At 37.1% G+C, this 13490-nt stretch overlaps 2 protein-coding genes across 6 annotated transcripts in view; both read left to right on the top strand.

Moving 5' to 3' along the window:
• Positions 1-3364, top strand: part of src (v-src avian sarcoma (Schmidt-Ruppin A-2) viral oncogene homolog) — a 68887-nt gene extending 65523 nt beyond the window's left edge. For all 4 annotated transcript variants that reach the window (XM_067445627.1, XM_067445624.1, XM_067445625.1 and 1 more), the window contains one exon: positions 440-3364. In XM_067445627.1, the coding sequence (XP_067301728.1) occupies positions 440-648 (209 nt within the window). In that variant the 3' untranslated portion in view covers positions 649-3364. The remainder of the gene's footprint in view (positions 1-439) is intronic.
• A 3365-nt stretch (positions 3365-6729) lies between these two features.
• mical1 (microtubule associated monooxygenase, calponin and LIM domain containing 1) overlaps positions 6730-13490 on the top strand; it is a 50976-nt gene continuing 44215 nt past the window's right edge. For both annotated transcript variants that reach the window (XR_010905296.1, XM_067445623.1), the window contains exon 1: positions 6730-6846. The gene's annotated coding sequence lies outside the window, so the exon portion shown is untranslated. The remainder of the gene's footprint in view (positions 6847-13490) is intronic.

Here is a 13490-nt window from a genome sequence, read left to right as displayed (position 1 = left end):
TATATATATAGAGAGAGAGAGAGACCGCTGAATAGATTTTTGTGTGTATATGTATATATATATATATATATATATATATATATATATATATATATATATATATATATATATATATATATATATATATATATATATATATATATATATATATATATATATATATATATATATATATATATATATATATATATATAAAAAATCTGAGAGTGACTTTCCAGTAGGAGCAGGATTGGAAACCCCTGACTCAGATTTTTGGGGATTATTTTGCGCACATATTAAATGTCATACTTAAGAGCCCCTTTCTACAAAGGGCAGATGACAGCATTTTAGGTTGTCCCCCTCCTGCTGATGACCCAAATCCTCTGCCTGGTTAAAATGTCACTTTTTGCACCACATTCTGACCCACATCAACCCTATTTCACATCTGTCCTCTTCTCAGGAATGGTAAACCGGGAGGTGCTGGACCAGGTGGAGCGCGGGTACAGGATGCCCTGTCCCGCCGAGTGCCCGGACTCACTGCACGAGCTCATGCTGACCTGCTGGCGCAAGGATCCCGAAGAGAGGCCGACCTTCGAGTACCTCCAGAGCTTCCTGGAAGATTACTTCACCTCCACTGAACCACAGTACCAGCCGGGAGAGAACCTCTAGAGATACTGATCCAGCTAAGTGTGCAAGCAGTGAAAGAGATATCATTTCCCCGACCTGGAAACGAATGGGTTTATGCCTCGGGACGTCTGTGGCATAACCCAAACAATAATGATCTACATGAGATGACAACAGAGCATCCAGCTGTCTACTTCAGCCCGTTTAAAGCAACTTATTGGGTTTTCAAATGGTCTCCGTGTTTCAGCATCGCCCTCTGTAATTATCGTTGCATGTTTTCCGCTGCTTTCATCGCAAAACAGGAAGACGAGATGCACCTTTTCTGCATCGTTCACAAAAATGTTAATTTCTTCAGCCGTGCTTGTTCGTGCTGATAATCATGCCCAGCCTTTATTTCCAAAGCTGTGCGGATTGATCTTTAGCTGTCTTTCTTGACCTCGATGTACCACCTTCTTTCTCCTAAACTCTATTAGCGGATGCTCCAGATCTGTCATTCATCCTCCTCCTCCTCCTCCCACAATCCCTCATCCCTCCTGTCCTCTCCCATCCCCCTTCAAACACCCCAAAGCATCAAGCTCCATCAGCTCTGGTGTTCTTCACGAACCCTGCGACCCCGTTCACAAGCTGAGATGGACGAGACGTGATTGTCCAGTACGAGGTGGCTTCACCTCAGTGCATTTTGGGAGACATCTGCGATAGCAGCTAATGGACGGACGTTCCAGTTAATGTCTTCCAATAGATATCCAGGGGCTGTATCCGAACGTGGTATTTTATGCCTTTTACTGCTAGAATATAGCTTTTTGTCCCACTATGCTTGTTTATTTCCTTTGTATCAACCTGGATCAACTGGAAAAAGAATGTGATCGGTTGAACACTAGTCACGTGACAGATTGGGCGAGGGGAAAAAACGTTCAGACTGAAGTCATTCAAAAGAAACATTCTTCCTTTTGATATGAACTCGTACGCAATTGGAGAATCGTACAGAATGTTGATTTCATTTGATACAGTTATTCTACTCTTCTAGTATTCAAAACAACTACTGATATATATAGCATTGTTTTTGTTTAAAGCAGAGATAACTGTATAGTTCAACTTTGTGTGCCAATACAAAGGAGAAAAAAAAGATTTTTGTACTGTTTTACTATGTATAAAATGTATTTTTATTAATGTCATTTTTTTGTATCGAAGAGGATGAGCAGGCTTTGTATCGAATTTAAAGGGATAGTTCACTGAAAAATGAACAATTTTAATATGCCAACCATGTCGTTCCAAACACAAATTGAGACGTTTAGCTGAATGTTCATGCTGCTCTTTTCCATATATGATACTTTTACATTTATTGCATGGGGAAAATTTCCACTAAATGTCTCTTTTTGACCAAAAAAATAACAGCATAAATGTTTGGAACGACACGTCAATGAGTGAATTATGACGTAGTTTTAAATTTTTATGTGAACTATTCCTTTTAACACTCATGAATATTGTTCCTCGAAGCTTGTTAAATGCTTGAATTTCAAACATTTAATTTTTTCAGTTGTTTTAGCTTTTTTGAGACAAATTCTGACACACACAAAGTTGCCAATATGTTTTATGCAAAATAGCCATTGTTTTATATTGAGATGAGAAGAGGGAGCTCGATTCTATCTCTACTACTCTACCATCATAAAGCCATGAACCTTGTGAGGTTTTACACATTAGAAACCGTTCTTAGGTCAGTTACTGGACGCTTAGTGATGGTTTGAGATACCCGAATAAATATTATAATCACTGCTGAGACAATGTAGATTTGAATTGTAGGGGTGTTGTACTGATATGACGACGGTTGCATTGAGGGTCAGGGTTTGCAACTGTGAATAGTGGGTAACGTCAAGTCCTGACCAGTTGTTTAGAATGGCATGCAACTGTAATGGCGGTACTTTAGCTGGTAGATGTGTGACGCCTGTCGATATACTGTAAATACTTTCGTATGGTTACTGTAAATATTCTTTTCATATTTATTCATATTGCCTCGGTTTATGATCAGGAGATCTTTGCTTTGTTTCTCCCCGCAAGATAAACGCTACACAGATGATTGTTACAAAGCTGATGGTGTTTCCCGCAAATCTGTTTTTTCCTAAAGATATGAAACTGTAATGCGATTCGCTTTTTAATGTCGGCCAATCACAATTCAGCAAGCCATCATGTTTTAGTTGCCGTATATTTATTTAAAACATCTCTTTATTTTCTCCTTTTGTGTTTACACTAAATCACCATTTCTTTACCTGCAACACACTGAAGTACTGTTTTATTATTTCTTTTTAATTATTTTACCTTGCAATAAATCTGCTGTTGGTTTTGACAGGTAGTTACTGCAAAGTTGAACTGCACTGTATGCATTGCTTCTGAGCGTAACGGGACGTACTGAGGATATTTGATGGCTTGTTCTTGGTCCTGGCTGAAATGATGGCTTATGTATTGTAGAACTGGAAAATGAAACAATCACAACGAAAAGTAATCCGATCTACAAGTAACCAGAATATTAGTTCAACCCCATGTAATGCATTCAAACTATGCAGTTGTATTCTATGAGTTGCGTGTCTGTATTTTAACTGCAGTTGCTCACAATCAAATTCCAGGTACTTTCTCCCAGTGTACAATTCTGCAATGACCGGATTCAAAGTAAGAAATAACACTGAAATGAGATTTGTACTTTAAAAATATATGACATGGTGTTATCTTTATCTTCTTCTTTTTTTTAAGTGCAATAAACTGTGTTTCTAAAGCTTGGATTTAAGCATGAGTTTTCTTTTAAGCAACTTGTTATAAGTTTTTGTTGCCCTCCCTTGACAAAAATAGCTGTGATTTAATAACTTGAGCCATTTTTGTTCATGTTTTACAGCTAATGCTAAAAGGAATGCTAAAGGAAATCTGCACTCGAGTGATTACTAAGCAGAAAGGGAAATTGGTATATGGGGTGATCTTAATAACTCAAATTAATGGATCATCTGTACATGAACCTGAAGCTGCAACATTAGTGTAAGCAGCACAGATCTTTAACTGCAGGGCGAATGCATACATGCTGCTGTGATATACATATGAATTATTGTTATCCTGCTTATGGTAATGCTTAAAGCTACACTGTGTAACTTTTTTAGTTTATTTTTAGCTAAAAACACTTAGTTCTTTCAAAAATATATGTGCTCATTAATGTCTATTTACTTCTTTCAAGTAATAAAGTATTCTCGTAAGTTTATAATATGCCATTGAAAATACATACGGGTGAGGGGTTCGAATGCCGGTCGCCATGCCGGCCATTAACTCCTACGGTGGCCGATTTAGTCCAAGAGTAACATGGCAATCCCCCTCTTCACTTCAACACGGTGCCATTGAGTGGTAAAACGCGAAAGGCGAAGCTTGAATTTATGGGTATGTCCCTCTTTGGCTAATGTACTTTCAAGATGGAGGGGCAACATGGCGACCAGCATTCGAACCCCTCACCCGTATGTATTTTCAATGGCATATTATAAACTTACGAAAATACTTTATTACCTGAAAGAAGTAAATATACATTAATGAGCACATATATTTTTGAAAGAACTAAGTGTTTTTAGCTAAAAATAAACTAAAAAAGTTACACAGCTTTAATTATTAGAATGATAATAAACTTAATTTATATATTGAGCATTTCATGCCAGAAGTGCCTTACAAAAATGTATTATTAATATACAATTTCAAGTGTGGCAGATACATTCATAAAGAATATGCACTGATCAGGCATAACATTATGACCACTGACAGGTGAAGTGAATAACACTGATTATCTCTTCATCACAGCACCTGTTAGTGGGTGGGATATATTAGGCAGCAAGTGTACTTTTTTTCCCCAAAAAAGTTGATGCGTTAGAAGCAGGAAAAATGGCCGAGCGTAAGGATTTGAGCGAGTTTGACAAGGGCCAAATTGTGATGGCTAGACGACTGGGTCAGAGCATCTCCAAAACTGCAGCTCTTGTGGGGTGTTCCCGGTCTGCAGTGGTCAGTATCTATCAAAAGTGCTCCAAGGAAGTAACAGTGGTGATCCGGTGACAGGGTCATGGGTCATGCCAAGGCTCATTGATGCACGTGGGGGAGTGAAGGCTGGCCCGTGTGGTCTGATCAAACAGACGAGCTACTGTAGCACAAATTGCTCAAGAAATTAATGCTGGTTCTGATAGAAAGGTGTCAGAATACACAGTGCATTGCAGTTTGTTGAGTATAGGGCTGCAGAGCGCAGACCACCTACCTAAGCATTGTTTCAGACCATGTACACAAAACGGTATTCCCTGGTGGCTGTTGCCTCTTTTAGCAGGATAAAGTGCACTGCCACAAAGCAAAAAGTGTTCAAGAATAGTTTGAGGAGCATAACGAGTCTGAGGTGTTGACTTGGCCTCCAAATTCCCCAGATCTCAATCCAAGCGAGCATCTGTGGGATGTGCTGAACAAACAACTCTGGTCCATGGAGGCCCCACCTCGCAACTATTACAGGACCTAAAGGATCTGCTGCTAACATATTAGTGCCCAATACCACAGCATACCTTCAGGAGTCTAGTGGAGTCCATGCCTCGATGGGTCAGGGCTGTTTTGGCCGCAAATAAAAGGGGGGACCAACACAATAGTGGGAATAGTGGGTCATAATGTTATGCCTGATCAATGTACACTCTAATACTGCAAGAATAACAATTGTAATATTTAAAGATAATAGCATGATATAATCAGAGAAGCTCAGTCTCTTATTTTAATTCATATTCTCATAAAACCTTTTTTTTACGTTAGTGTTTAATTGATGTTTTGCTTTTACTTTTGTTATGCATGCTTTTTTATTGCTAGTTTAATGGTTGTCCCTGTTTTTGTGTATGCTTGCTTAAATGTGCTATATATAATAAAGTTATTATTTTAATAGAATAAGAGTATAAATAGACCACTATTGGAACAAAGGAAAAACAAAGGTGTTCCCCAGCAAAAGGTCCATGTGATCAAACATCCTTCAGTGTCACTTTGGGCTTGATATGCATCTCTAAACAAAGGAGTAGTTTGTGTCTAATTGACTCTTGTGTCTGGTCTATGAGCTCAATACATACTCAGATGTTATCCAACAGCTTTAACAAAATTACAAAAATACATCCATATAAGACCAGTATGAACTATAATACAAGGTATTATAAGTATTAGCAAGAATAGCAATTGAAATATTTAGACCTATTAGCATGATTTAACCTAAAAGATTTGACTGCTTTAATGTGATGATAATTATTTTAGTTGTTTCTTCATGATATTTTAAACTCGAATATTCCCTGTTTTGTCTACCGAGTGCCAGTTTCTTGTTCTTTAGCGACACCTACTGTTATGTTGATGTAAATGCGCTGTTTACATTCACTTTAACCAGAAACTGTAGGTGAAAATTGTTATCCGAGTTATCTTGCTTATTTGTTTGTTGGACTTGAGTTCGATATCACGAAAAAATAAATTATTCACCGAGAAATAATTTTGATAAATTCTACTTTATGAGCTTAGGGAAACTTCTCTAAATTGTTAATGCAGGTGTGTATGTAAAACCAACCATGTGTTGTCAAACCTTCCCCGTTTCTCTAAAACTTTTTAACAGGACTTTTGGGTCATAAAGTGTGCAACAGATTTCAGAGTCACCAAAAGAAAAGAAAAAAAAAAAGAAAAAAGAAAAAAAAGTAGCCTACTACAATTATTAAATTGAGCAAGTTTATTACCGGGTAGCAAAGGTTTAGCCATCTCTGGTTTAACCAATGAATATTAATTCATGTTGACGTATGCCTAGCTTAAAACCCCTCAGGTGCAGAAGGAGCGTACAATTACTCTTTCATTAATATTCATAACAAATATTTTATTCAAAACTTAAGTAAAGGTTTTTGTTTTTGTTTTTGTTAGATCATATGAAATCAAATATATTATTCTACAGCTTCCTTAACAAACATGATTTATTTATCTTTGATATGAATGTAAATATAATACAATTTATTTAGATCAGTCACAGTAGGGAAAAAAAATATTTATCAACTAACACTATCTACCAGTCATGTTTATACGCGGACAAACGCAATGTCCAATCAAATGGCAGAACGTCACGTAAGTAAGTTTGCATGAGTCGTGCCCTTCCTACTAGTATCGTCAATAAATTCCCGAGCGAGCCTCCGCAGGTGAGTCAGAGATAAACAAAGAAGTACAACTGGGTTAAAGGATCCAAAACTGCATTGGAAGGTAATGTGATGATTCATTTGAATTCGCTTGACTCGCAAAGGTGTCTTGTCAGTTGATAACTGTTAAAATAACCTTGTAACAGCAAATGTTAAACTTCAGTCAGTGTTGCACTGCTTGAGTAAGTCAGCGGTGTTACTTTTGACGGTTAAAAAGTCGTTGCTGTGATGACATGGTTTCTGCAGTGATGGATCTTTGGTTTTTACAGAAACTTTTCAATAACCGGAATCTTAAATTTTGTAGGCCTATATATTATATATGTATACAGTAAATGTACATAAACAGTTTGTGTGTATACCGGTTGTCGTAGCCTACTATGTATGTTGCCACAAATACGCATCTCGTTTTCTGAATTCTGGGTGTCTAAAATGTTTTTCTCATGTCGTAGATTAGTACAATTTTACATGTCTAAAAAGTGGAAAAACATAATGTAGGTCCCACATTTCTGGCTACATTTTTCTATCATATCAGAATATCTGGTGTCAGAATACCTTGTAAATACCATGCTATGTGAAGATGGTAATCATCATGTACAGCACCATGGTATTTAACAACGTACTATATGGCAAAACCATTGTACCATGGCACCATAACTGTATTTTTTGTGTATATTTTGCATAGTGGTGGTCTTGGAAATATTTTGGAGAACCATATAATACCACTGTAAGTTACATGATATTCAGTAGCCTAGCACTACTACAGCAGTACTACACAATTTTTAGAAACAGGTTTTTTTCCTCCTTGTGTTTCACTTTCTCCCTCTGCAAAGCTATAGTATTACATGCCACTTGATTGTTGTTTAGTGTCTTTTTGGGGTTTGTGCTTTGCTTGAATTAGTTCAGGGACTTTTCTTTTTCCTTTCGGCACCTTTGTGTGTCTCATTGCAAATGCGTTAAAGCCACACTGAGCCTGTTTCCTGAGATAAAGCCTTTCGGGATGTTGCAGAAACTTGTTACCGGTGACGTGTGTGTAGTGTTGGGAACTCAACATTTTATGTAGCTGAAACCGATGACTGATCACCTTGTGAGTCCAGGGGGAAATTCTGTCCCTCTCTTTATTACCCAACTTGCTGTTCAGAATCTGCCTTAAAGGATTAGTTCAACTTAAAAATCAAAACTACCCCATGATTTACATTCTTACATTCTTCTTTCTGATAAACACAATCAGTTATATTAATAAATATCCTGACGCTTTCAAGCTTTATGATGATGGTGATGGGGTCCATTAATTTTGAAGCTCAAAAAAGTGCATCCATCCATCACAAACTTACTCCACACAGCTCCAGGTTAATAAAGGGTTAATAAAGGCCTACTAAAGTAAAACAGCTTCTGCCAGTACCACCTTCCGTATTCAATTTGCACAGAAAGTGTAAAGCTTCTTGCAGTTCAAAACACTTATATACGTCCGACTTCATAGGTCAAGCCAGTTACACTTTTTCCTTTAAGTTGAATACGGAAGGCGGTCTGGCGGAAGTTTTAAATACCCCATCGAGTCACATCAGAAGGCCTTTATTAACACCTTGGAGCTGAGTGGAGTATGTTTATGATGGCTGGATGGATTTTTTTGAGCTTCAATCTCAATGGACCCTATGGAGAGTCAGGATATTTATTAATATAACTCTGATTGTGTTCATCAGAAACAAGAATTCCATATACACCAAGGATGGCTTGAGTGTAAGTAAATCATGGAGTAATTTTAATTTTAAAGTGAACCACTCCTTTAAGTCTAGAGGCAGAGACTTTAATCTTTGCTCTGGTATATTGCTGTCTGTTAACTATGACTGTTATCAAGATTGCATTATAGACTTGCTCTAAGTGTGCTCTTTGTGTTGTGATTCATGAATTAACAGCTCATATATGTGTGGTACGTGCTGGTCCCATGTGAATTTGAAAGTGAAACAGCACCTTTTATAAACATGAATTGATGAATGTCACAAAACCTGTCAAGGGTCATATTTCTCCCAAAGGAAAAAAAGTTAACGAAGGTCAATGACTGAAATGTATATCTAATAAAGTTTCTTAATGTGTTTGACAGTGTGCACTGCAGGATGTTTTCCAATTTTAAATGACCCCAAAATAATATATTAAATACCCACATTTGTCATAATATCCCTGTTGTAAGAAACTATTAATACAGAAATCACAATAGTATTTGTTACACTAGCTTTATGATGATATGATGACTTTTAATTTAATCTTAATTAATGTACCATTGTTCTTCTACAGTCCCTGACAAAAGTCTTGTCGCTTATCTATTTTCTAGAAATACCTGATATTAACCTGACTTTTAATTAATTAATTGGTGTTAGAAATAGCTCATATGAAAAGCTAAAACCCTCCCAAATGATGTTTAATGCACTGAAATAAATAATTTTCACAGAAAAAATATTTATCATTTAATCAAGACAGAAAGGTCCAATTTTGGCAAGACAAAAGTTTTGTCGCCTGTACAGAAATGGAACAAATTTACTGCAAATACAAAAATCTGTCAGCAAATTAAGTTGTGGTGCTGTGAGATCCAAATTGAATATCTTGTATGACTTCCATGAACTTGAAGGACTGCATCCATGCGGTTTGGCAAGGATTCATACAATTTATTGATGAAGTCATCAGGAATAGCTAAGAAAGCAGTCTTGCATGCCTCCCAGAGTTCATCAATATTCTTTGGTTTCGTCTTCCATGCGTCCTCTTTCATCCTACCCCACATATGCTCAATGATGTTCATGTCTGGTGACTGGGCTGGCCAATCCTGGAGCATCTTGATCTTCTTCGCCTTGAGGAACTTTGATGTGGAGATGGAAGTATGCGATGGAGCACCGTCCTGCTGCAGAATTTGGCCTCTTTTATGGTTGGGAATAAGAGGTAGCTAAGATTTCTTGGTATTTTAGACTATTGATGTTGCCTTCCACCCTGCAGATCTCTTGCACACCCCCATACTGGATGTAACCCCAGACCATGATTTTTCCGCCACCAAACTTCACTGTTTTCTGGGTGAATCTCGGATCCATTCTGGCTCCAGTAGGTCTCCTGCAATATTTGCGGCGACTGTGGTATAATTCAACAGAAGATTCATCTGAAAAATCCACCTTCTGCCCCTTTTCCAGCATCCATCCTTTTAGCAGGCTGTGGGCCTTGGCAAATGCCACACAGTTTTTCAATTGTCTTTTGTTTAGTGCTGGCTTCTGGGCACTGATTCGACCATGGAGGCCATTTCGAGACAGAATCCGACAAACTGTTCTGGTTGACACAGGGACTTCAGGTGACCAAGTCTCGTGGAGCTCTGCTGCAGTGGAAAATGGGCTGGCCTTGGATTTTCGAGCCAACAAACGGTCCTCTCGAGCAGTTGTCTTGCGGGGTCTGCCTGACCTGGGCTTGTCAAAAACGTCTCCAGTCTCTTCAAATCTTTTTTTTATATCCTCTGTACTTGACGCTGAGACACATTGAAGGTGTCTGCCACATCAGCAGTGGATCTGGTCTTCAGCCTCTTGATAATCAAAACTTTAGTCTCTGGGTGAATCTTAGGCATGTTTGCAGAGGTCTAGTTGGAGTTGATGTGAAGGTCTAGTGTACTGGGTTCTTTTTATACACACTTGAGACCTAATTGATCCATTATTAGTCACAGGGGAAGCTCATATGATAAGGTGACAACACTTATGTCTTTGCAAAAATTGACTCAATGGGCTTTACCAAGCTGTGAATATTAGAATACTTTTTGAAAGTTTAGTTTTTCACTGAAACATTATCACAAAAGCTGGTGAGATTAAAATGATTCTATTGATTAGAAATATATTTCAGCGGCACTTTAAGTCAATTTGTACACAAGCGACAAGACTTTTGTCAGGGACTGTATAGTATCTCTTTACTTGTTTTTTGTGCAGAGCAGTTACAAAGGAGTGAAAATGGCTAATAACGTATGTCAATAACTGCTCCTCTGCCACCATCTACTTGTGATAGTGGTAATTTACATTTAATCATTTAGCAGACACTTTTATCCAAAGCAACTTACAAAAAAGGGGTAATTTCATGTCTTTTTTATAAATAAGTGTTTGTTTGCCACAAAGTTTTAGATTTCCTACTGTACATCTATAAACTTTTAATTTTACAAATCATATTAAAAATAAGGCTTTTATAATATTTAAAGCTGTGATGTTCTGGGGTAAAGTGTGAAGCACTTAAAAGCCCTTAAAAAGTGCTTGAATTTCATTTCATCCTCAAAAGGTTTTACAAACCGAGATTAATAGTGTAAAAAATTATTAGTACACGGTAGGTGTGTGCGATATCGTCTGCGATAATATCGTAATTGTCGTTTTAACGATGTGCGATCTGACATTATTGGGTATATGTATATCCCTAACACACACCAGGGTGTGTGATGGATATACATATACTCGATAATAACCCAGGGTGTGTGTGTTCGCGTACACTACGTGATGTAGTCTTGAATATTAGACTAGTGCGGGTGCATGCTTTCACTGCATGTATTTTTAATAAATATCACACGAAGAATCCAGATATCAGCATGATAACATATGTGATATTGATTCTAAGTTTACTGAACAAGAATTTAATAAGTGACTTACATTTTAAACACCATATTGCCCATTTTAACTCTATTTCGCCAACAAAAATAGTTCAAAACAAAGTAATCGCGTCTCTGAGCAACACGTGGTATTTTCTTTACTGAATGAATCAGCTTTTTGAACAAATCATTTGAATTAGTGATTCAGTAAATATGACAGATTAATATAGTCAAATGATTTGTTTCTGAATGGATCAGTCGTTTGAATGAATCGGTTGAATATCAATGACTCCTCATTAATAGTGACTTGCTGCCACCTAGTGGCGGTTTTAGTTTCACATTTAAAGAATATTTTCATGTTGTAATTACAAATATCAATCAACGTTATGTGTTTAAAACAGCAAAAAGTTATTTATGCATTACTACAGGTGATTTGTCACCTCTAAGCTCATTAAACAGTCTGTGTAAATGCCACTTCAAATGCAGCTTCTGTTTGCTTTACATTGCGAAGATGAATTTTGTTGATCTCTCCAATTTTGAAATCGGCACACCCCTATGCACAACCATGTCGCATAGGCTTGATCTATGAGCATTATTAGGCCATAGCTCTTTGTCTGCAACCATACAGCGTAGTACACACACACAAACACACACACACATGCGCTGTCTCTCTCTCATCTGGTTGTCGGTTGAAAGGAATGGCTACTGTTCTCAGCTTTTCAACAAATCATTTGCGCACACATTTTTTCTTTATTTTTTGTATCTGAAGCTATCAGCAACATTGAAAGCTCTGTCTGTGTTTAACGCTAAAGCTCGTGTGATCGCGGCCGGCTCGCGGTGCAAACAGTCGTGTCGTGTATCAGCTGATTTGATGCGATGATCAAATTAACTGACTCGTAGCGTCTGCAAAATCTCTCGACCTCCCGAGTGTCCGAATTCGCACTGTTTATCATATGCAACATAAAAGGCAGCTCTTATCAGTTGGACAACGTGGTGATAAAATTTAGTCACACCAGCAGGAAATAAGGTCGCAAAATGCAACCATTTGGTCGCAAATCTTTTTTTTTTTTTGCAATTCACACGACTTACAATTCACAGGGCACACTTACACGACTGCCATTTACATTCAATGAAACAGAAAAACTTTAATGCTTTTTGGCTGTTCATTTGCATGGCAATAGCGCTAATGTTTTCACGCAAATGTACCTTTTTAAAAACTATACCATTTATCGTCTCTTCGTAAATTACAAAAAACATGAATTTGTGAAAACATTGCAACATCTGCATGTGTATTGGGTGTTCAGTTTATAGGTGTGTAGTTTCTTTACAAATTAACATCGCCAACTACTGGCCTGGCAGCAGAATACAGAATTTGAGTATTTTGTGGATCCTTGTGAACAGGTATCATTGTGACAACATTATAATCTGTTTGTGAAAAACACAAAGAAAAAACGTTTTAGTTTTTACTAGATAATGTGCATGATATAATAATTTAATTCATTTAAAACAAGAGAACAAATTAGTACAACATGGCCACAATTTAATAAAATGATGGGGAAAAATTAAGTCTTGGCCTCGTGGAAATTAATTCTTAAATCGTGGCCACAATATATATTTTTTTGTACTATGATGTACAGCAGATTAGTTATTTTACAGCTTATAAAGTTGCATAATAAGACAGCAAATTTACATGGGTGTATTAACTAGGAAACAGGTTTGCAACTTTAATGCTGAATCAATAAACTTGTCAGGCTGTTAATGAGCCCACAGGGAACTGAATTTAGCTACACTAAACCTGTAGAGCACAAATGAAAAAGTTTTAAAAGCCACAAAAATATGTTCTGGCCAGTTGCATAAACCGCTTACACTAGTCTTACAAGTTAGTCATCTTTTTTTTTTTTGTCTTTGAGATAAGTCTTTGGTCACAACTTCCTTTTTCTTTCTTTCTTTTTTTAAAGTAAGTCCCTTAAACAAATAGATTGGGCTCATTTAGATCCATAAATCGGCTAGTTGGTCAAACTAGCTCTTAAGACTCCTTATACATAGTGACTGTGTTTATGCAACTGGCCCCAGGTCACATTTCATACCAAAACAAACAAATAAATAAATAATACATATTTATATACAGA

The sequence above is a fragment of the Pseudorasbora parva genome, chromosome 6 (genome assembly GCF_024679245.1).
Source record: "Pseudorasbora parva isolate DD20220531a chromosome 6, ASM2467924v1, whole genome shotgun sequence".
Taxonomy (NCBI): domain Eukaryota; kingdom Metazoa; phylum Chordata; class Actinopteri; order Cypriniformes; family Gobionidae; genus Pseudorasbora; species Pseudorasbora parva.
The sequence above is the reverse complement of the archived record's forward strand: the minus strand, read 5'-3'. Positions and strand labels throughout refer to the sequence as shown.